The 22,291-nt window shown below is 35.0% G+C and overlaps 4 protein-coding genes across 6 annotated transcripts; all 4 read right to left on the bottom strand.

The window, feature by feature from the left end:
* Positions 1-12,648: 12,648 nt before the first annotated feature.
* LOC128125919 (uncharacterized) lies at positions 12,649-14,254 on the bottom strand. Of its 2 annotated transcripts, XM_052764449.1 has the most exons (8): positions 14,147-14,254; positions 13,886-14,074; positions 13,691-13,804; positions 13,534-13,606; positions 13,333-13,425; positions 13,132-13,233; positions 12,894-12,955; positions 12,649-12,743 (listed from the first exon to the last, which is right to left on the bottom strand). In XM_052764449.1, exons 1-8 carry the CDS (start codon positions 14,200-14,202, stop codon positions 12,737-12,739), a joined length of 696 nt encoding a protein of 231 aa, XP_052620409.1. In that variant the 5' UTR covers positions 14,203-14,254; the 3' UTR covers positions 12,649-12,736. The 2 variants fall into 2 exon arrangements, with proteins under 2 accessions (XP_052620409.1, XP_052620408.1); XM_052764448.1 differs by having other exon boundaries at positions 12,649-12,955.
* Positions 14,255-14,353: 99 nt separating this feature from the next.
* On the bottom strand, positions 14,354-16,196 carry LOC128125873 (uncharacterized). Of its 2 annotated transcripts, XR_008224764.1 has the most exons (3): positions 14,874-16,196; positions 14,650-14,765; positions 14,354-14,568 (listed from the first exon to the last, which is right to left on the bottom strand). XR_008224764.1 is itself a non-coding variant. In XM_042895775.2 (2 exons), exons 1-2 carry the CDS (start codon positions 16,190-16,192, stop codon positions 14,732-14,734), a joined length of 1,353 nt encoding a protein of 450 aa, XP_042751709.2. In that variant the 5' UTR covers positions 16,193-16,196; the 3' UTR covers positions 14,354-14,731. The 2 variants fall into 2 exon arrangements, 1 of the variants encoding a protein (XP_042751709.2); XM_042895775.2 differs by having other exon boundaries at positions 14,354-14,765.
* Positions 16,197-16,203: 7 nt separating this feature from the next.
* On the bottom strand, positions 16,204-19,470 carry LOC111877449 (uncharacterized). Its single transcript, XM_052764933.1, has 4 exons — positions 19,057-19,470; positions 18,868-18,964; positions 16,259-18,103; positions 16,204-16,209 (listed from the first exon to the last, which is right to left on the bottom strand). Exons 2-4 carry the CDS (start codon positions 18,886-18,888, stop codon positions 16,204-16,206), a joined length of 1,872 nt encoding a protein of 623 aa, XP_052620893.1. The 5' UTR covers positions 18,889-18,964; positions 19,057-19,470.
* A 1,695-nt stretch (positions 19,471-21,165) lies between these two features.
* LOC122194581 (uncharacterized) lies at positions 21,166-21,969 on the bottom strand. The gene is made up of 3 exons (XM_042895570.2): positions 21,845-21,969; positions 21,606-21,739; positions 21,166-21,514 (listed from the first exon to the last, which is right to left on the bottom strand). The coding sequence occupies exons 1-3, from the start codon at positions 21,865-21,867 to the stop codon at positions 21,276-21,278; spliced, it is 396 nt and encodes a 131-aa protein (XP_042751504.1). The 5' UTR covers positions 21,868-21,969; the 3' UTR covers positions 21,166-21,275.
* Positions 21,970-22,291: the final 322 nt, after the last annotated feature.

Raw genomic sequence — 22,291 nt, 5'->3', positions numbered from 1 at the left:
TACAAAGAAGGGTGAAGTTCAGTTCGGTTCGATAGTTAAGAAAGGAGATTCTTGAGTGTGTTCACTCAGATTTATGGGGCCCCTCTCATGTGAAGTCTCATGGTGGATGTCAATACTTTGTGACTTTTATCGATTATCACTCAAGGAAGACCTGGGTGTACTTTTTAAAGAGGAAGGACCAAGATGAAGTGTTTGGGCAGTTCAAGGAGTAAAAGATGATGGTTGAGAAACGGACTGGGAACCATGTCAAGTCACTTAGAACAGAAAATGGGTTGGAGTTCTACAAGGTTTCGTTTGAGAACTTCTAGAAAACAAAAGGTACATTGAGGCATTACAATGTACAACTAACATCACAACAAAGCGGAGTGGCATAATGATTTAACCAAACACAGGTGGAGCTTGCTCAGTTCATGTGATTATCTGTTGATTTATCGGAGCAATTCTGGGCAGAAGCAGTCAACACTACTTGCTATTTGGAAAATATATATGCGTCAACTGCAATTGATTGTAAGATTCCTCGATAGGTGTGGTTTGCAAAACCCTATGAGAATTCTGGTTTACGAATGTTTGGATGCCTTTCTTATACTCGTGTGAAAAATGTTAAACTGGAGCCGAGGGCATGGAAGTGCATATTTGTAGGATATTCATCTGGAGGGAAAGGTCATCGTCTGTGGTGTATAGCAGAAGGAAAGTATCCAAAATTCGTTATTATAAGAGATATGACCTTTGAATCTGATATGTGTAACCAGAGAGGAGGTGGTACAAATGTTGCAGGGACCCATCATGCTACTATCCAGAAGGTGAAGTTTAAAATAGAAACCCCAAACAGTTTTGTGATAAATATGGAATAGTAGGGTGGCATGGATCAACATAGACGTGAGGAGTCCCTTGATCAACCAAGTGAACAAATGTTAGGTGATGCTGATGCAAGGAAAGACAGCTTGAAGAAGCTTATGGAGAATGATCTTGTGATGAACGATTTAGGAGTTGAAAAGAAGATAACAAGGATGGATATTTGGAGTGATAAAAGAGTAGGATGGTTATACATTTCTCACTACATTGAGAAAGTCTTTCGGTCGATCAATCGTGATCAGTCCAAACATGTTGGTACCTCTTTGGTGGTTTGAGGCAATCGGGGAAAAGCTTATTGGGAAGTGGTCAAGTGGATCTTGTGACACTTGAGGGGAGCGCTTGATGTTTATCTGGTTTGTGGTACAAATGCACGACGTATGGACTTGGTTGGATTGATAGATTTGGACCATGAATGTGATATGGAGATAAGAAGATCATTGGTATTTGGTCTTATTCATAGTCTTCTTTTGAAGGTGGAGAAACCTATCATGTTCTGAGATCAAGGAGAATCCGGAAGACATGATGACAAGGATGTTTCCCAAAGAGAAGTTCAAGCTTTACTTGGACTTAATTGATGTTCGCAGGAGGTAAGCCCATACGGGGCTTGATGGTAGGATGGGAGAGGAAGTTCTTGTTTGAGGTGGAGTTCTAAGGATGCTCAAGTCAAGGTAGAGGTTGTTAAATGTGACTCAAGCATTTGGAGCATTCTCATGAAGCATCTGAGCATTCTCATGGAGCATTTGGAGCACTTAAATCTCAATGAAGCACTTGAGGTTCATGCGGCAAGTGACAAAGGAATGTATCATTTGAGATGGATTTGAATTACTAGACAAAGGAACAAATAAAGTTTAAAAGGAAAGAATATTAAAAAAGGAGGTTTGGAGCAACTTGGAGTGTTTTGGAGCAACTTGGAGAAACAAGGAGCAACTTGGAGCAATTCCAGCATTTGGAGCATTCTCATGAAGCATCTGGAGAATTTGGAGTACTTAAATCTCAATTGAGCACTTGAGGTTCATGGAACAAGTGAAAATGGAATGGACCATCTGAGATGGCTTGGGATAGTTATACAAAGGATCGGATCAAGTGAAAAAGGAACTGGTCTTCCAATTAGAGCCCAAAATGTTGTAATAAATGATTGTGGGTCCAATTAGAGCCCAATTAGGGTTCTAAGCCCATGATAGTCAAATTGGAAGCTTATTGGTCCATTTGGGTCCAATAAGGAAGTCCTAGTCCAAAATGGACCTAAACAAGAACTTCTAGGGTTTCCAATTGTTTGTTGACTATTTGTAGTACTTGTATGATGTATTTGATTGAAGTTTTTGAAGCATCACACAAGCTCTTGAGTTTTTGGTTCAACATTTTACTTAAGTATAGTGATTACAAGACACAAAATTTCTAGTTGTGACATCATCCCCCCGTTAGAGGGAATTTCGTCCCGGAATTCTGTTTGAAAGCTAGATTTGAGTATGCTAGAATAGGTGAGGGTACTTTTGCTTCATTTGGTCTTCGCGTTCCCACGTGAATTCTGGTCCACGCTTTGCGTTCCATCGTACTTTCACGATCGGGATGCGACTTTGCTTAGTACGCTTCACCTCCCTGTCCATGATTTCAATTGGTTCTTCAATGAACAGGAGATTCTCGTTGATTTCAATTTCGTCAAAAGGAATGACGAGGGTTTCATCTGATAGGCACTTCTTCAGATTAGAGACATGAAACACGGGGTGTACACCGTTTAGCTCTGCGGGTTGTTGCAGTCTGTATGCTACCGGACCTATTCGGGCGACGATTTCGAAAGGTCCAATGTATCGTGGGTTCAATTTTCCCCGCTTCCCAAAACGAATAACTCCTTTCCAGGGAGAGACTTTTAACAGTACTCGATCTCCGACTTGAAATTCTAAGGGCTTTCACCGTTTATCGGCATAGCTCTTTTGTCGGTCGCGCGATGCTTGCAATCGAGCTCTGATTTGAATGATCTTTTCTGTGGTTTCACGAATGATTTCTGGTCCCGTCAGCGCCTGATTCGACGTGAGTGCTTTTGCTAGCTGGGTGTCACCTATTTCAGCCCAACATAACGGTGATCTACACTTACGCCCGTACAGTGCTTCGAAAGGAGCGACCTTAATGCTTGAATGATAACTATTGTTATACGAGAATTCGACTAAAGGTAAATGGGTATCCCATGACTTCCCAAAGTCTATCACACATGCGCGAGTTCGCTTTGACCGTCCGTTTGCGGATGATAGGCGGTGCTCATGTCGAGATGAGTTCCTAGTGCCTTATGGAGAGATTGCCAAAAACGCGAGGTGAATCTACTGTCCCTATCCGAGATAATAGACACTGGTACTCCGTGGAGTCTCACGATCTCTCGAATGTACAAACGTGTCAATCTTTCCATCTTGTAGGATTCTTTTATAGGCAGGAAATGGGCAGACTTCATCAGCCGGTCGACTATTACCCATATGGTGTCTAGTCCGTCCGACGTCTTGGGTAGCTTGGTCACGAAATCCATAGAAATCCCCTCCCATTTCCACTTAGGGATTACCGGTTGCTGTAACAATCCTGAGGGTTTCTGGTACTCCACCTTTACCTTGGCGCACGTAAGGCACTTACTAACGTAGGTCGCAATTTCCGCCTTCATGTTAGGCCACCAATAGTGTTGTTTAATGTCCAAATACATCTTGTCCGAACCGGGATGAATGGAGTATCGTGTCTTGTGGGCTTCCTTCATAACAACCTCCCTAAATCCTCCGATTTTTGGGACCCAAATTCGGTTCATGAAGTAGTATACTCCATTCTCCCTTGCCTCTAGGTTCTTCTCCATCCCGCGTAATGCCTCGCTTGCTCTATTTTCCGTCTTCATGGCCTCTGACTGGACTGTTGCAATTTGGGTGGCTAGATGAGATTGAATGGTTATCGAGAGAGTTTTCGCACGGCGATTAGAGTACTCCTTCCGACTTAATGCATCAGCTACCACGTTGGCCTTGCCTGGGTGGTACTTGATCTCACACTCATAGTCGTTTAGCAATTCAACCCATCTTCGTTGTCTCATGTTCAGCTCCTTCTGGTTCAAGATGTGTTGGAGACTCTTGTGGTCCGTGAAGAGGGTGCACTTCGTACCATACAGCTAGTGCCTCCAAATTTTCAGAGCGAAGACCACGGCTCCCAATTCTAGGTCATGGGTCGTATAATTTACTTCGTGCATCTTTAGTTGGCGGGATGCGTATGCTATCACCCTTCCACGTTGCATGATAACGCAACCTAAGCCCTTATTTGACGCGTCACAGTAGACTACAAAATCTTCCGTTCCTTCAGGTAGAGATAGTACAGGAGCGCTACAGAGAGCTTGCTTCAATGTCCGAAACACAATCTCTTGTTTGTCTGTCCATTTGAATGGTACGCCCTTTTGCGTAAGCGAGGTAAGTGGCTTGGCGATCTTAGAGAAGTTTTGAATGAATCTCCTATAGTAGCCCGCTAGGCCTAAGAATTGACGAATTTCTGTGGGCGTCGTCGGGGTTGCCCATCCTTCAACAACTTTGACCTTAGAGGGATCCACATGAATTCCATCTTGGCTAACTACGTGACCTAGGAAGTTCACACGTCTCCTGCTCCGCACGCTCGACCCTAGTCCTCAACTGGCGCACATGATCAACAGTGTCCTGGGCAAGGTCGCCCGTGTTCCGTAATCGCCTCACCATGACTGGAAGGGCTCGATCAGCCGGTCCTCCGTCTCTCAGGTCAAAGAAATTGCGTGACATGCCGTACGGGGGTCGTTGTCCATGCTGTCTGCTCTACCTCCAAAGATCAATACCCCAGGGAGGTGTAGGACCAGTGAGGCCTACACGATAGGCAGGCACCCTTATTGGGTAAGGGGGGTCGATGACTTCGGACTCCGCGTCCAAATCACCCCCTTCACTATCATCAGTATCCTCCTCGAGGCTTCCTTCGTCTTCCTCTGATTCGGCAGGCTCGCCCTCGACTTCTGCCTCCGGTTCCCCGTCAGATTCCTCTTCGGGGTCTTCCTCAGGTTCCTCCTCAGGCTCTTCCTCAGGCTCCTCCTCCTCTAGCCATCCGTTGTTTCCCTGGTTAGGGAAGTAGGGATCCCCGGGATGATGAAAACCAGCCATGCTGTCTGCGAGAGTGTGTAAATATGCTAATATTATTCCTAAGGTGCCACGACTATTGCATAAGCTAAACATGCGTTCTCTTTTTGGTGCTAAAAGGGTATAGTTTTAGGTTCCCTAGCTATCCCGATCTCATCAGGATGTGTGTTAGTTATACTTTGGAGAGAATGTAGTTGATCAGGCTACATCCACTCCTTGGTACCACTAAGAACAGTCCTGAATTTAACCGAGATACTAGCATTATTTTGTTTGGTTCGGCGTTATGTTCCTTGTTCCTAATGCAAGCAAAGATGTTTTATTGTTGTATTTTTACTTGTGTTGTTCAGAGTTAAGTTAGTCCCTCTTTTTGGTTTATAGTTGCATATCAATGTGTGGCTAGATATGCTAGTTCACTATAAACAAAGCTCTGATACCAACATGTCACACCCCCGAACCAGACGGCGGAAACGTCCGAGGGCTGTTGTGACTTAATTGAATACCATAACATTGAATATATATGAAACATGACATCATTCGTCACCATGCATTAATATAGTACAACTGATAAAGTTTACACTGAGTACATTGTTTTAACATTACATACCCAAAAATAAATTGTTCGGTTCATAGATAAACAAACGGCAAGCCATCACTGAGTACATTTTCCTTTGGTTCACTTGTTACCTGAGAATACAAGTATTTTGAAAAACGTCAACATATGAAATGTTGGTGAGTTCATAAGCGGTATTTGAAAAGCAACATTTTGTATTATTTTGAAAACCACCAGAAAATCCGATATTTTCTGAAAAGAGTTTCTGAAAAAGTTTGTGAAGATCCATAAGTATGCTTGTTTGTTTCTATAGTTGTAAAAAGTGTTCATTAAACTTGTGTACATTTCGAAACTGTATGTATTGTAAAACCCTAGGAAAACCCGATGTTTTCCTAATACTTTGAATTCCATGTAGTTGTAGAACCATCGCGACGTGTGAAGTCATTGATTCCAGGCGACGTCGGATTATTGCGCATGGTGAATTGCTATAAACACGCGTTACACAAACAGCCAGTTTACAACTTATACTAACGATCCCGTAGGCGTCGTCCGTACTATTCACGTAATCCAACCGCCCTGACTTCTTGTAGTCCCACATCCGAAGAGAAAGAGGGCACGAAGACCTCGATAACTCCGTTAGCCGGTTGGGGATAAAAAAAGAGTGCGAAGGGCCCTTGACCCAATTCGCATTTGAATAACCGACTTTACTAGCCATACCAAAGGACCCTTGGGGACCAATAGTATAAAAGCCATTGAAAGTCCTTTTACGTTGTGTTGGGTCATGTAAGACTCAACAACTCGTAAGGTTGAAGTCTTCGGGCCTAAAGATCAAGCCATTGGGCTAGCCAGGCCCAACAAACAAGATTTTACACTTTGGGGCCCAAAGATGGTGCGTCGACGTCTGTGCACTCTCACGTGTGTATTGAATTCCCAAATGTTTTCGTGCACGAATCGAGTTGTAGTCGTGTTAGTAGTTTCGTGTTTGTTATTGATTCGAGACCGAATCAATTCGTTAGGTAACGATTTTTGGTGTTGATGTGTATTGTAATTCGTCGGTAGTCGTAGTGCCAATATTTGATCACAACGGATGTGTCGAATTAGCATGGAAATTTTTCTGTTTTCAGCCCCTCTTTATTTTGTAAATTCACTTTTTCAACCCTTTGCATAAATAAATTTCCGGTTTAGTCCTTAAACTATTTTTCTTGACCTTTTAACATCAAAACTTATTGGAATTGATATTTTTCAGCACATTTTTAGTTGAAAACAGTTTTAGTCCCTGAAAATACAGTTTTCTCGGTTGAAACCTTCCTTTTTTGCAATTTTACACTTTTGGCCCAAATTGGAAAACTTTTGTAACTTTGGTCCTTTTTAATTATGAAAAGCATTTTTAACCTTAGAAAAGGACTTGGGACACTAGTAGTCCACTGTTTTGCAGAAAAATACAGTTTTGGCCCTTCAAAACAGAAAATTTCGCATATTGGGTCCTATTGGGTCAAAAATGTCATTTTTTAGCCCATTAAGCTTGAAATTTTTATTTTTAACCCTCCAAAGGAGTATATTTCCAGAAAATACTTCATTGAAACTCTTTTGACTCTTCTCATCCATCAGAATTCGTAATATGTCATTTTGGCCCTTTAACTTTATTTTTTTAACATTTTGTGTCCAAAAAAAAATGAGTTTTTAGCCCAAAGGAGATGTTATTAAGCCACTTAGCAATTTTTCTTGGAATACTTTGTATGTAATAATATAGTTTATGCTACTACCTTTTAACATAAAATATATCTCGATTTTTAGGAGTTTATGGCTAGATCCAATATCATAAACACACAAAAACACACATATAAGCATAGAAATCATACAAGACATACAAAACACATATAGATCTACACTTTCACTTGTATTCCCCCCCCCCCCCCCCCCAAAAAAAAAACTTATAAAACAGAAAAATAGGGAGTATGAAGCTCACCTTAGGGTGTAGTTTCGGTTTTTGAAGAAAGGATGGAAGGAAACTTGGTGATTTTTGGCCCTAGCTCCCCTTGATGAAGATCTCGAGTTTATGGAGTTTTCTAGGAGTATGATCACCAAAGAAACTTGTTTAGAATAAGTGATCTTCTATGAGAGGGGAGTTTTGTAGCTTAGACATGGAAAAACTTACCAAAGGATGATGATTATCTTGTAAAATCCTCTTGAAACACAAGCCAAATTTCGAGATTTTAGATGGAGAGAGAGGATGGTTTCTTGAGTAATCTAGAGAGAGTTTGTGAGAGATTTGTGTGTGTGTGTGTGTGTTTCGGCCGAGAGTGAGAGAGGGAGAGAAGAAATGAACTTTGAGGTGATGTGTTCCTAGAAGTATGAGATGTTGCATGGAGATATGTTGGATATAAGTGAGGTGGCATGCATTAAGTCAACTCTTCTTCATTTCTTCTTGGATTTGGGCCTTGGGCCGAGAATTTTGAAGGAAAAGGAAAATTTTGGGATTTAATGCCCTCAAGCCCATGTAGAAGTTAGGTTGGATGAGTTTTAATCTAAAAGAAATATAATATGAATTTTACACTTTGTTGGGCTATTTTAGGTTAATCATGGTTCAAAACTTTTAATTTATTTCATTTTAGGCCCAATATGGCCCAAAATGTTGTACTAAATGATTGTGGGTCCAATTAGAGCCCAATTAGGGTCTAAGCCCATGATAGTCAAATTGGAAGCTTATTGGTCCATTTGGGTCCAATAAGGAAGTCCTAGTCCAAAATGGACCTAAACAAGAACTTCTAGGGTTTCCAATTGTTTGTTGACTATTTGTAGTACTTGTATGATGTATTTGATTGAAGTTTTTGAAGCATCACACAAGCTCTTGAGTTTTTGGTTCAACATTTTACTTAAGTATAGTGATTACAAGACACAAAATTTCTAGTTGTGACACATACGTTCAAAAATTAAGAAGGCAAAAGAGGACAAAACTTTTATATTTTATAAACCAAGTTTATAAAATATAAACTTTAACTTTTTGGTAAAAGACAAAATTATTCATCTAGTCCAAAATGTTGTGCATGACTTATTAGTTCATATCATATGAATTATGTAATGTTACTTGCTAATAAAAATTAATATTTATATGAAATAAATAATTTTTAATTGATAATCAATTATATCAATTTGTTGTTAGTGTGACCCATTAGTATTAGATGTTAATTAACAATATCACTTTAACATAATCCTTGAACATACTAGATCTTTCACACTATTGATAGATCCTAGTAGCACATCCTCAACAAAAGTATCACGCCATAAAGCTATCTATCCAAAAGCGACCATTAAGGCATCTAAGAGAATAAATTCCTGAATTATCCATGTACTCATATTTAGCCCATTTGTAAGCGAGTGACATTTTCTTCATGAAAATGTTTTTTTTTTCATTTCCTTACAATGATATTGACGAGAAAACAAACTTATGAATCTAACCTTAATTTCTAGAATGAGTTAAATATATTTATCTGGACTCGTTTGAAGATGGATGAAAGTGTGTATATATATATATATATATATATATATATATATATATATATATATATATATATATATATATATATATATATATATATATATATATATATATATATATATATATATATCAATGATACCTTGGATTATTAAAAAAACAAAAATGATACCACGACATATTTAGGTGGATTTTCACTACTTTATTTTAATCATATAGGGGATGATATACGTTATTACATCTTTCCAAAACTAAAACATTAAATGTAGTAAATACGCATGAAACATACCTAAAATGGATACTTGTTGTGCTAGAGAAAGTAAAAAGTTCAGCATTGCATCTACTTACGTCAATTATTGTCAAGTTATTGACATACTTCCTCACATGCATCATGTAATGCATGTTATTATTGATGGGTTTGAGCAACAAGAATTTTCCTATGTGCACATGCAAACCCTAATTGCTTGGATCTAGGTTTCTCTAATTGAACATGCATTGAATCCAAGACTTACGATACTAGATCTAATGTAAACAAGTGATTATAATCATACGAAATTGGATCTAGAACAATACCTTGGATTACTTGCTTGATACTTCTTCTTCTTGGAGCTTAGAGTCACAATTGTCACTCTTCTAATGGCTTATAAACACCAACTAGCAAGAAGATGATTTGAGAGAGAGGGAGGAGGGTGAGAAATCGGCCATAGGGTTTCTTGCCTTGCATGAGTGCCGATTTCCCTCACCCTAGGGGTCTATTTATACTATGGGATACTAGGGTTTCACCTTTAACCCTAATTGAATAACTTAGGCCCTAAGCAATCCAAGATCCTCCTAGATACTAGGCTTGGACGAATTTAAGGTTCCCAAACACTAAATTTCGTCCACCCTCTTATCCATAAAGATACATAGCCCAAAACACAACTATCACACATTTGACAGTTTATGCCCCTTTATTCAATTAACCTCTTTAAGTCACCAAATTAATTCTTAATTAATATATGACTTATATTAATCAAATAACAATATTATTCCTTTAATATATTATTCTCATAATATATAAACAATAATATCTCTTCTCTCTTAACAAATCATCCTGTCAAGTTGCTATGGTGAAGGCAACCCAAAAGGCCCATGCATAACCGGGTCAAGTACTTACCAAATATAGTTACAGCCTTAGACACTAATCCAACAATTATGACATGAATATGTAGTATACAAAGTAATACATATATGTACTAAACATTGTACTCATAATGGTACCATATTATTTGAACTTGAAGGGGGGGGGGGATATTATTTTAGTCCTTTTGCACCACTTTAATCAGTAGTGGATGATCATAATCATATAGTTTCTTATTTTATATTTTCTACTAAAATTACATTACTATTGAATCTAATCTTACTTTATATTGGAGAGTTTTTATATCTAGTTTCTCTTTATTGCATTTAGTTATTCCTTAAAAAAATCAGATAAACAAATAAATTTATTAGTACTTAAATCAAATTGTTTATTGGTAAGGTGCCCCTTACCCAATTGTTTGAAGGCTTAAGTCTTGCTTGGTACAAAAATAAATATTATTAATAAAAATCTAAAAACAAGTGTGTTACAAATTTGTATAAAAATCGGAGATTAACTGAGATAGACATGTCTAAGGGTAGATTCCTGATATCAAAACAATATTATGGATGGTATAATAGTGGATGACTAGAATTTGTAGCCATAGGTTAGCCAACTATTAGACATGTCTTAAAGAGGTAGAAATTCTTATATAGATTTTTAAATTTCCTTGTGAGGAAATGAAAAAAAAGGTATATACATGAAATATTTGACCCTTCATGATAGAAGGTACATATAATATTGATTAGTATGATAAGAAATATAGAAGGATATTAGAGTGATCTATCTCTTAAGAGGTCTTATCTATATTTTTTAGTTAGTTATGTAAAAGGAATGGTCAAGAATACACATATATATATATATATATATATATATATATATATATATATATATATATATATATATATATATATATATATATATATATATATATATATATATATAATGAAGATGAGGCAATGAAAGAAGAAGCGTCAAAGGCACTTCATTATTTTAAGAAGTAATTATTTAGATGTATGTGTAAGATGCTGATCTCCTTGGATTTAGTTTAGATACACATAAAAAATGGCAATCATATAACATATATATATATATATATATATATATATATATATATATATATATATATATATATATATATATATATATGTGTGTGTGTGTGTGTGTGTGTTAAACATAAACGAACTAAAATTTTGGATTAGACACTAATTAATTTATATTTTGATATGATTGCTCTATTTATTTAGGATGAATGACTAAATGTCATAAAAGAGAAACCGAAAGATAAACCTTTTTCAATATTAAGTAAGATTACATTTAATGGCTATGGAATTTCTAGAATAAAATATAAAATCAACTATACAACTATGATCATTCACTACTAATTAAGGTTAATTAAGGTGGTTCAAAAGAACTGAAATGATATTGTTTCCCCGCCCCTTCAACTTCACATAATATAGTACCATAGTGAATACAATATATATATACACACCAAAAGGAATGTAAGATAACATTATAAGACTACTGGTAAGGTTCTACTTAACCAATTGGTTGAGGGTTTAAGCATTACTTGGTTCTATATATATATATATATATATATATATATATATATATATATATATATATATATATATATATATATATATATATATATATATATATATATATATATATATATATATTATTAAAAATCAAAAAACAATGGTGTTACAAATTTGTATCAGACTAGAGTTTAAGTGAAAAAGACATGTTTAAGTGTTGATTGGAAGGAAGAATAAGGGTTGACTAGAATTTGTGGCCTTAGGTTAGCCAACTATTAGACATGTATAGAATTTGTGGCCTTAGGTTAGCCAACTATTAAACATGTGTTAAAAGTGGATTAAATTCTTATTTATGTAGTTTCTTTAATTTGCTTGTAAGCAAATGAAAACAAAGGGGAATATGTACGTGTTAGAAGGGCCATGTAATCTCGATTGGTATGTGAAGAAATATACAAGGATATAGTATTCATTGATGCATTAGGAGTTTTTATCTGTGTTTTTTAATTAGTTATGTAAAAGGAGTGGTAAAGACTACTCACAATACTTATATAATGAAGATTGGGCAATGAAAGAAGATGCGTCAAAGGCACACCATTATTTTAATATATATGTGACATGTTGATCCATATGGATTTAGTTTGAATATGCATATATAATGGCATGCATATATGTTGTAACATGTACCACTAAGAGGATAATACCTTGAAATCTACCTAGATTTTTTTAAAATTGGTCTGGTAGGGACATTTATTTTATGAAAGATGTCTATTTCGAGATGTCACTATTAGAAAAAGGTTAATAGAGTACGGTTGAAATTGTGAATATAATACGTACATAGAGGGCGTATTAGTAGAGGGGTGTATTAGATTACATGCATAATAGAGTACGGCTATTTGACCGTATTATATTATCCTATCTAGTTTACAACCATCGCATGCATACAATCATCTAATACGCCATATATACACATCTAATACACCAATAAACAACCGTACTTGATGTCTCACATCTAATACACCAATTCCATTCCAATTCCACTCCAAACAGTCAATTACAGTCCATGGATGCTCTGGAACACATGGATCAATCTCTACAAAATACAAACCTACTATATGATTCCATTCCAACCATAAGAAGTGGGACATCAGTGATCATGTTTTCATTTTCAGAAATAGAAAAAAAATTACAATGAACTTAGTTCATTAAACAGAAAAAACTTTGTTAATGTCACATCTCTAACCTCTCTTTCCCCTTTGTCACCTCTAACCTCTCTTTCCCCTTTGTGGTTGATTCATTGTATGCCTACAAAAATTAACAAGAAAACTTACGATTCAAAATCTCAAATAACTTTTAATGAAGAAAACTCAAATAATAAGACCTTGGCCATTAACAACTTCATCTATAGCAATGCAAGGGTGAAAACTTCTCCAGAACATAAAAAATATGAGCAAATACAACATGAAATACAACTTGTGTACCTTACAAAAAGGCTTCACTTTATCACCAAAAGTTCTCATCCATGTTTTAACACGTTCCTCCAATTCCTCACTAGAAAATGGTTTTTTGTCCTTCCAAATGTTCTACAAACAAATTAAGATAAAAAATTTGTTATTTAACAAAGGTGAGCCTTTATTACAATAAACAAAAATGAAAAAAAATATATCTAACAATATACTTACTTTCGGAAATCCATGTTGTCGAAAAAGTACAAACTCATGCATCCAGTTCATAACGTAGTAACCACACTCCCAATCGGACAATTGTTGATTACACTAAAACAATTATATACGTATGAGAGTTTTCTTTTCGGATATATATATATATATATATATATATATATATATATATATATATATATATATATTAGTAAGATTAATTACCTTGGGGAAAATCCAAGTCATTGGACACAAACGTGATTTGTTGGTTTTTGTTTTTTTAAACCTTGTAACAGCCCTAAAACAAAAATAAACAACAATGATTTGTTAAAATTTATAAAAAGATATATCATTTCGAATACTAAAATAATAAATTTCTTACTTATTCACATGTTCAACTATTGTGTAGTCTTTCAATGTCTTTGTCTGTCTTGCAGAATCCAAAATGTAGCTTTTATATTGATGAGGACAAATCACTATCAACATCCAATGTCTCCTAATAAAGATTAAACAAATTAAACATAAACAACTTTTGATTAAAAATATCATAACAGTAAAGACATTTAGAATATCATACCTTTCCCAATATGGTGCAAGAAAAAATTGTTTTTCCTCATGAAAATTCATCATATCAACAAGATCATTGATGACATGATCTGTTTCACCCCTATCATCGTATTCACATCTCGTAGACGTGATACATTGTGGGTTTATAAAACCACATTTGTTATCCATTCTTGATACAAGCATGAGTGAATGTAGCATTCTGAAAACACAATATATATTATCATGGTAAAATAATCTGAAACATTAATACCATAAATGTTAAAGTACTTACATTTGATACCAGAGAATACAACTAATATCAAGTTGTTCTTTGTTCAACATCTCCATAATGGCCACTGAGCTAATCACGGTTTCAACACTCGCAGCGTTGAAGATCCCGGGTTCAAAAATATTATCACAGCTAGCGATTTCTTGTGTTTGTTATCAAAACTTAACCAATTATCATTTGTAATGATACAACAGATTAGATGCTGAAAACTAGAATTTCCAAACTTGGACATTTTTTTCATTCTTTCTGTATTTATATACATGAGCATAATGGTTTTTTTTAACGTGTATTCTATCAACAAAACAGTTTGTAATTCAGTACGATCAATAATAAAATGAAGATAAACTTATGTAAGTCATGACATAAGTTGGATCATCTGGTGGTGATAGCAGCTGTGTACATTGATGGATAACAGTTGCTTCTGCCTGTAAAATTACAAAAATACCCTTACTACTATCTAAAGTTGTAAACACATCAATGATTCATATAGCCAAACAGAAAGTAACCTGTTTCCATATGTTCCATATAGCCAAACACATCAATGTGTAGTTAAGAACATAGAATTGTTCTTAACTACAACTATCATTGTTATTGTCCTTCAGTGTCGTGTCCGTCTGTGTTGCTGCAAACAAAAATGTATTAAATACATACATAATACTATCCTCATATGTTTCAGATTTACATTCAAATTATATTTTTTATTTTTAGATCGAACAGAGGGGTTTATTACCTTTCTTCAACATATGATCCTTCGTTATGGTCCAATCTTAAGTAAGCAGCGTCATTAATATCGACATTCATAGATGGAATACCAATAGAAAATGGAGGTAGGTCGTCAAACTGGTTATATTCTTCCTCGTCCACGACATTTTCAACTCCGAGTATACGTCGTTTACCATGAAGAACAATGTGCCATCTCGTGTCCATTGGGTCCTCAACAAAGAATACTTGGTTAGCTTGCTTAGCTAGAATAAATGGTTCAGATACATAACCGTTTGTAGAAAGATTGACAAGTGTGAAACCGTCTTCATCAACTTTAACACCTCTTCTATTGTCAACCCACTTACACTTGAACACGGGTACTACAACCGAGGAATCATAGTTCAATTCCCAAATTTCTTGAATGACACCATAATACGAGTCTTTGGCTATACGTGACCTTCCCTCATGATTTGCACTAGAGTATTCGGTCGACATGGCTATTAGCGTCACTCCACTATTTTGTAGTGTGCTCTTTCTATCCTGGTTTTGGGTATAAAATGTATACCCATTAATGTCATAGCTTTGATATGTTGACACAGCATTTTGCGGACCATACCCCAACACCTGCACTAATCTATCAACATCTTTTGTCCTTAAGCTTACTTTCACCTTATCTTTCAACCATTGTGGAAATTTTTTAATATGCTCGTTAGCTAACCATTTTTCGGTCCTCCTACTATTTCTTGATCGTAACATTTCCATGTGTTCCTTTGCATAAGGAGCAACAGATGTCATGTGTTGCAGGACTGTAAAGTGTGCCATGTGGAATTCGTCTCGATCAGGAATTACCACTTTCGATCCAATTATACCAACTCCTTGAAGTCTACCTTCATGATGTGATTGCGGTATTCCAATAGTGTTGACTCCTTTGAGATAGTTTGTACAAAACTCAATCACTTCCTCTGCAGCATATCCTCTAACAATACTGCCTTCTGGTCGATGTCGGTTCCTTACATATCCTTTTAAGACACACATATATCTCTCGAAAGGGTACATGTATCGCAGAAACACCGGACCACAAGCCTTTATTTCTCTTACAATATGGGATACAAGGTGAACCATGACATCAAAAAATGAAGGTGGAAAGTACATTTCAAGTTCACAGAGAGTGAGGATAATATCATGTTGCCATGAGTCCAAAACTTCAGGATCAATCACTTTCGAATGAATCATGTTGAAGAACAAGCAAAGCTTTGTTATTGTATGTCGGACATGGTCCGGAAGTATTCCACGAATTGCAATAGGAATCACATGTGTGATTAGAACATGATAATCATGTGACTTCATACCAATCAATTTCAAGTCTTTCATTGACACCAACTTCTTGATGTTTGCAGAATAGCCAGATGGCACCTTGATACCATGTAGGCATTTACAAAACTTTGTTTTCTCATCTTTAGACAATGTATAGCAAGCTGGTGGTAGATATGTACGTCTTCCTTCTTTCTTAATAGGAGCAAGCTCTGGACGAATTCCCATTGCAACCATGTCATCTCGAACACTAAGCCCATCCTTTGATTTTTTTGGAATGTTCAACAACAAGCTTGTTAAGCTTTCAGAAACATTTGTCGTAATATGCATGGGATCAAGACAATGTCGGACTTCCAACGTTTTCCAGTATGGTAATTCCCAAAAAATAGACCTTTTCTTCCAATTGGTCGGCTGATTGTTTTTACTGCGTTTTCCAAAAACAATCTTTAAATTTTGAACTTGGGAAAATGTCATTTTTCCATCCATTGGGAGATTCATATCTTCATCCTCGGTTTTACCGTCAAACAAGTTTCCCTGGGTACGATACAAATGATTCTTTGGAAGTGATCGTCGATGTCCCATGTATACATTTTTTTTACAGTTTTTCAACCACATCGACTGTGTGTCCTTTTCACAAACTGGACACGCCTTCTTTCCTTTTGTACTATATCCGGACAAATTTGCGTAAGCTGGAAAATCACTTATAGTACAATAAATCATTGCATGTAGCTGGAAATACTCTTTCTTGAATGCATCATAGACTTCAACTCCCGAGTTCCATAATTCTTTCATGTCGTTAATTAATGGAGCCAAAAACACATCAATATCGTTACCGGGTTGTTTCGGACCTTGAATTAGCAATGACATCATGATGTATTTCCGTTTCATACATAACCACGGTGGAAGATTGTATATGCAAAGAAGAACCGGCCATGTGCTGTGACTACTTCTCATGTGTTTGAACGGATTAATTCCATCTGCACTAAGTCCGAATCGGAGATTTCTAATCTCATTACCAAATTCTTCAAATTCATGATCAATGTTCTTCCATTGCGGAGCATCAGCCACGTGTCTCATCTTTCCATCTCTTTTACGCTTCTCAGCATGCCAACGTAATAATTCTGCATCTTTGGCATTTGCAAACAATCGTTTCAGTCTTGGTACAATGGGCAAATACCATAATAACTTGGCAGGGGGGCCATTCTTTGTCACATCACTATTATATTCTGTTTGTTTCTTCCACAAATAACGCGACCTTCCACATGTAATACATTCATGTAGATTTGCATGCTCATTTCTATACAACATACAATCATTTGGACATACATGTATTCTTTCGATTTCCAAATCCATTGCACACATTATTTTTTTCGCTTGGTATAGTGAAACAGGCAACTCATTACTTTCAGGGAGCATTTCATGTATAACCCCTAACAGTTCTGTGAAACTTTTATCACTCCAACCATTATTTGCTTTTAGGTTAAACAATTTCAGGACAGCAGAAAGCTTGGAAAATTTCATGCAGCCGTCATACAACGGTTTTTCAACGTCTTCAAACAACTGTTGAAATTTTTCATAATCTCTATCAGGCACATTATCTTCAATATCATGTAACATGTCATCTAGGTTATCATGGATGTCATCTTCTGAATCATCTATATCATCGTAACTAGATTCAACATCAATTGTGTTATGATCAATCAATAACTCGCCATGTTGTGACCAACACGTATATCCATTCATAAATCCTTCACATATCACATGTTCTTCTATTATATCCAAATCATAGACCTTTTTACAATTTCGGCACATTTTACAAGGACACCAAATGTAAGATTCTCCTCTATGCACCCGATGATCCTCAGCAACTTTAAGAAATTTCTTGACGTTATGTAAATATTCACTGCTAGCCCGTGGTAGTCCATACATCCAAGTTTCACGATACATCTGTGTAAAATAATAGCACAAAAAGAAAGGATTAGAGTCATCCCACAAAATAATAACAATGTATTTTCTTGTATTTACAAATAATAGTATAATGCTTATATTGATAGTGAAATGTAAGTGCATTGCTATTATAGGTACAAAATTATCACACAACCTTCCACAACACAGCTCATTACTTTTTATATCAACTTTGTTACAATTTTTGTGACCTGAATCAGGCCAATATATCATGTTTTACCAAAAATGTTGATCATTAATAAACCTGTTTCAAGGATAATTTGGTCAAGATAAAAGATTTAACCACCAATTTTATCATTTTTTACAAATCAAAAATATTCTATTAAATAGTTGATTACATTGGAATTGATACAATTATTAGAAGAATATGATAAAAATGAAAGAATAACCATTGTTTATGAGGTACAGAGGGAATCTGTATCCTTTTAGTTGATGCAAACTCAAATGCTTACAGTAAACAAAAAATCAACAATTAACCACCAATTTTATCATTTCTTGAAAGATTTTAGCCAACATTTCAAGATTATTAAGCAGGTATACATATTATGTTTGCACTATATATGTGTGTATTATGGAACTTAATCTAATATTTCGACAGACTTGATGAAATAGGGAATGTGGTCTCTGTGAGTAAGAAGTTGATATATTGAAATTGATTAGTATGAACTTAGTACTCAAGGACTATTAAGGACTTGATGAAATAGGGAATGTGTTTGAATTTTAAGTTTTCAAAATAGAGGTCCTACCATTTGATTTTGCATCTCCATCAAAGCCAAAACGCTTCCTTGTCTTTCGTGTGAACAATTGTAGTTCCTTTGTATTTGTATTTTTGCTCTTGTTTTTCTGTTGCAAAAACAGAAATCAAATCTCTTACCTTTAAATTTGAACCGCTACCTGTGTTTGTCTATTGCAAAAACAGAAATCAAAGCTCTTACCCTTTAAATTTGAACCGCAGGTCCGGTGGTGGGATTTTCAGGTTGGTTGAATTATTGGAGGTGCGAGGCGAGGCGAGGCGAGGCGAGGCAAGGCGATGATGATGGTGTTGCGACAGGGGAGATGGAGATGAAGGACCGATTAGTGTGGGAGGAGGAAGTATGTGAGGAGGAGGAGGCGTATTCAATTTAGGTATTAGCCGTATTCAATTTATGTATTAGTCGTACTTAATCAAAATGGGGGCGTATTTTTTTAGTTATTTGATTTTGTTTCTAGTACATCTCATTGACCGTATTAGATGCTGCAATTAACCGTATTAGATGTACAATTGTGTGTATTATATTTATCTATCCCTTTATAGTACGGGTTTTTTTACAACCGTATTAGATGGGGGTGTACTCTATTACCAATTTTCCAGTAGTGTGTGGATAATTCACTAGGTTATGAGAGGAAATGTTGCAAATGCTCTATCGTTAAGATTTAATTTCAAGATCCAAATGGAATGTAATGCTTGATACTGATAGTAACTTGGTGAAGTTGTCTTATAATCCTCGATTGCGTATCATTAATATGAGATAGTTAATGTCATGTGTAAGCTAATGGTGTTATTTATATAACGCTTATAAGAAACCCTAATTTATGCCACGCGCATTGATTATCAATGTTTCCAGGAGATTGAATACATCAAATCTTAGTATTCTCATATTTACATTATTTACAAGAGAGCGAGATTTTCGTCATCGAAATATTTTTCCTTTCCTTATAGTAATATTGATGATAAGGTTAGGTTACAGTATTATGTGGGTGTATGGATGAATGTAGACTAGTGGTTTTAGTTATTATAAGAAAGTGATTTACCTACATTAATAAATTAAAGAAAATTGAATATATGCCATTTATTTGAAATAAGGGTAAGATTATACATTTTCATTATTTTCTAATCAGGAAACACAACTTTAATGAAATTTTTGTATTCTAAGGGATGTTTGATTCTCTTGATTTTGAATTATGGTTTTTTAATTAATTCACTTTTACTTATAACGTAATTTTTAGTTTTATCCCATTTTATTCTCTCAGAATGACATTAGAATGATAATCTATATGAAAATTACATATTTTGATAGAATACATATTTTTATTGAATGAATTCTTGAAGAAAAACAACATGTTTAATTATTGCCAAATCACATAGGCATCGAGTCGTTTCTAACTGCTATACTTTTTTCAAACAAATCCTTGCTCAAATTGGTGCATGGTGTTCATTTGTTGAACACGTTTGTTTTTATCACTTATGTACATAGACTAACTGAGATATACGAAAAAAAAATTACTTGGTTTTCGAAGATAAAAGACATAAGAACACTACTTTGTCCTCTTTTTGCAGATAATGTGGAAATATCTTATAAAGTTTGAAAATATACCTCACACTTACCTAACATACTTGTGATTCTATCTTCTCGGTAGTTTTTCCTTTTATAGTTTTTCTTTGCTTGCTGTTTTATTTTTCCAAACACTCACCTCTTAAAGTTTGTCTTTCTTTCTTGTTCTTTGACGATTTGTTTTTTGATTTTCTTTTGTTAGTTTTTCAATTTGTGATTTTTTATGTTATAAAAAATACATTTTAATTAGCAAACGTAATACAAAAACAATCTATTTATGCAAATGAGTTGTAGACATCTAGTCTACATCTTCTTTTCGTAGACTTGAAAAAAAGACCTTAAAACTTTATCTCTTATAAAACAAACACAATATTTGTCATTCCTGAAAATTAAAAATCAAACAATCATATAAACCGGTAAATTACTTAGAATCTCAACCAAATGTTTACTTCAAATTAATGCAACTTTGAAAATTTTCTTTTTTATTTATTTATTTATTTATTTATTATTATTATTTTAAATTTAAATGTCATTAATACCATTACATTATATATGTAATACTCATTGTGATTTATATGATTTGTTAAGTTAATCTTGTTAAAAACTTAAATTGTATATGAAGTATTTGATTGTTACTTACAAAGCTTTTATGAATCAATTTATCAAATAAAATGCTTATAGTTTTTTTTTTCAAAAATGCTAAATATAAGAAATTAGAAAAAAAAACAAAAATATAAATAATTATAGTTTTATTTATGAAAATGAGCCCATATGATTGAAACAGATGGATCTCTATATCTTTTAATTGACCTCATACAAGGAGAACTTAGTATAATTCCCCGTCACACAGATCCGACCCCAAGAAAATCAATAAATTTTGGTGGTGGTTTTGAAGAAGCTGATGGAGGTTGTTCATCATCGACAGTGGTTGCTAGGGTAAGGTTCAAATTCACTGATGGAGTTTGATGCAACGTTCCAGTTGGCGGCTTGTATGTCTCTCTATTCACCATGCGACCACGTAATTCCGATACCCTCTTACATATACCACAATCTGCCATGAAGCTTCTCTGTCCATACTCCACTATAAAACAAAGAAAAAATTACATGAAGTGGGTCTATATATAAATATGTGGTAGTACATATAAAAACATATCAACATGAATGATAGGTACCATCAGAAGACAAGTTCAATCTGCAGGCTATACATTTATAATTTTTTATGTATTTGCTCGGTTCTTCTTGTTCCACAATTGACATCTTCTTTGGGATGAGATGAAGATAATCATTGGAAACACTTTCTTGAGCACTAGTAACAATATTTGAATGTTATTAATTAAAAAAATAACTAGAAACTGATATAGCTATTCTGAAAGAAGTTAGCATCCAATGACATTTATGTAAATCAAATTACCTTTTGGAAAAGGAGAATGCCATCTTAGATCTTAAGGGAATGCTACTGGTTATGGAATGAATATGTGTGGGGGATGACCTTCTAACCCATCTATTTATAGAAGACACAAGAACCCTATGTGCGTGACACACATACATACATACATACTCTCTCTCTCTCTCTCTCTCTCACACACACACACACACACATAGTGTGAGATATTGAGAGATAGTTTTGGCCTTTTGTAAATAAATATCTAAATGACAGACATGCAGTCAAGGTGCATGGAAAACATGTACGATCAAATTCATAAGATGTAATGATATGCACCATCTTAACCGTAGTTTGGTGTCGTGCCTATGTAAATCGAAAATTGAATATTTGCAATAATTTTCTTTATAATATTTGGTAAATATTATTTTTATTTTTTTTATCTAAAACATATTTACTAATTTTATAACTATCTTA

Source organism: Lactuca sativa, chromosome 6 (assembly GCF_002870075.4).
Source record: "Lactuca sativa cultivar Salinas chromosome 6, Lsat_Salinas_v11, whole genome shotgun sequence".
NCBI classification, from domain to species: domain Eukaryota; kingdom Viridiplantae; phylum Streptophyta; class Magnoliopsida; order Asterales; family Asteraceae; genus Lactuca; species Lactuca sativa.
This window is presented reverse-complemented; position numbering and strand designations above follow the sequence as displayed.

Excerpts from the sequence above, each read along its gene's own strand:
- LOC122194581 (XM_042895570.2), bottom strand. The coding sequence starts at position 21,867 with ATGGCATTCTCCTTTTCCAAAAG. Across the intron at positions 21,740-21,844 it reads GCATTCTCCTTTTCCAAAAG|TGCTCAAGAAAGTGTTTCCA; the intron begins GTAATTTGATTT and ends TATTGTTACTAG. Across the intron at positions 21,515-21,605 it reads ATTGAACTTGTCTTCTGATG|TGGAGTATGGACAGAGAAGC; the intron begins GTACCTATCATT and ends TTTGTTTTATAG.
- LOC128125919 (XM_052764448.1), bottom strand. The coding sequence starts at position 14,202 with ATGGAGATGTTGAACAAAGAACAACTTGATATTAGTTGTATTCTCTGG. Across the intron at positions 13,805-13,885 it reads CTTGCACCATATTGGGAAAG|GAGACATTGGATGTTGATAG; the intron begins GTATGATATTCT and ends AATCTTTATTAG. Across the intron at positions 13,234-13,332 it reads GACAACATGGATTTCCGAAA|AACATTTGGAAGGACAAAAA; the intron begins GTAAGTATATTG and ends ATTTGTTTGTAG.
- LOC128125873 (XM_042895775.2), bottom strand. The coding sequence starts at position 16,192 with ATGAAGTCACATGATTATCATGTTCTAATCACACATGTGATTCCTATT. Across the intron at positions 14,766-14,873 it reads GGATCATATGTTGAAGAAAG|CAACACAGACGGACACGACA; the intron begins GTAATAAACCCC and ends TTTTGTTTGCAG.
- LOC111877449 (XM_052764933.1), bottom strand. The coding sequence starts at position 18,888 with ATGGAGATGCAAAATCAAATG. Across the intron at positions 18,104-18,867 it reads TGGAGATGCAAAATCAAATG|ATGTATCGTGAAACTTGGAT; the intron begins GTAGGACCTCTA and ends TATTTTACACAG.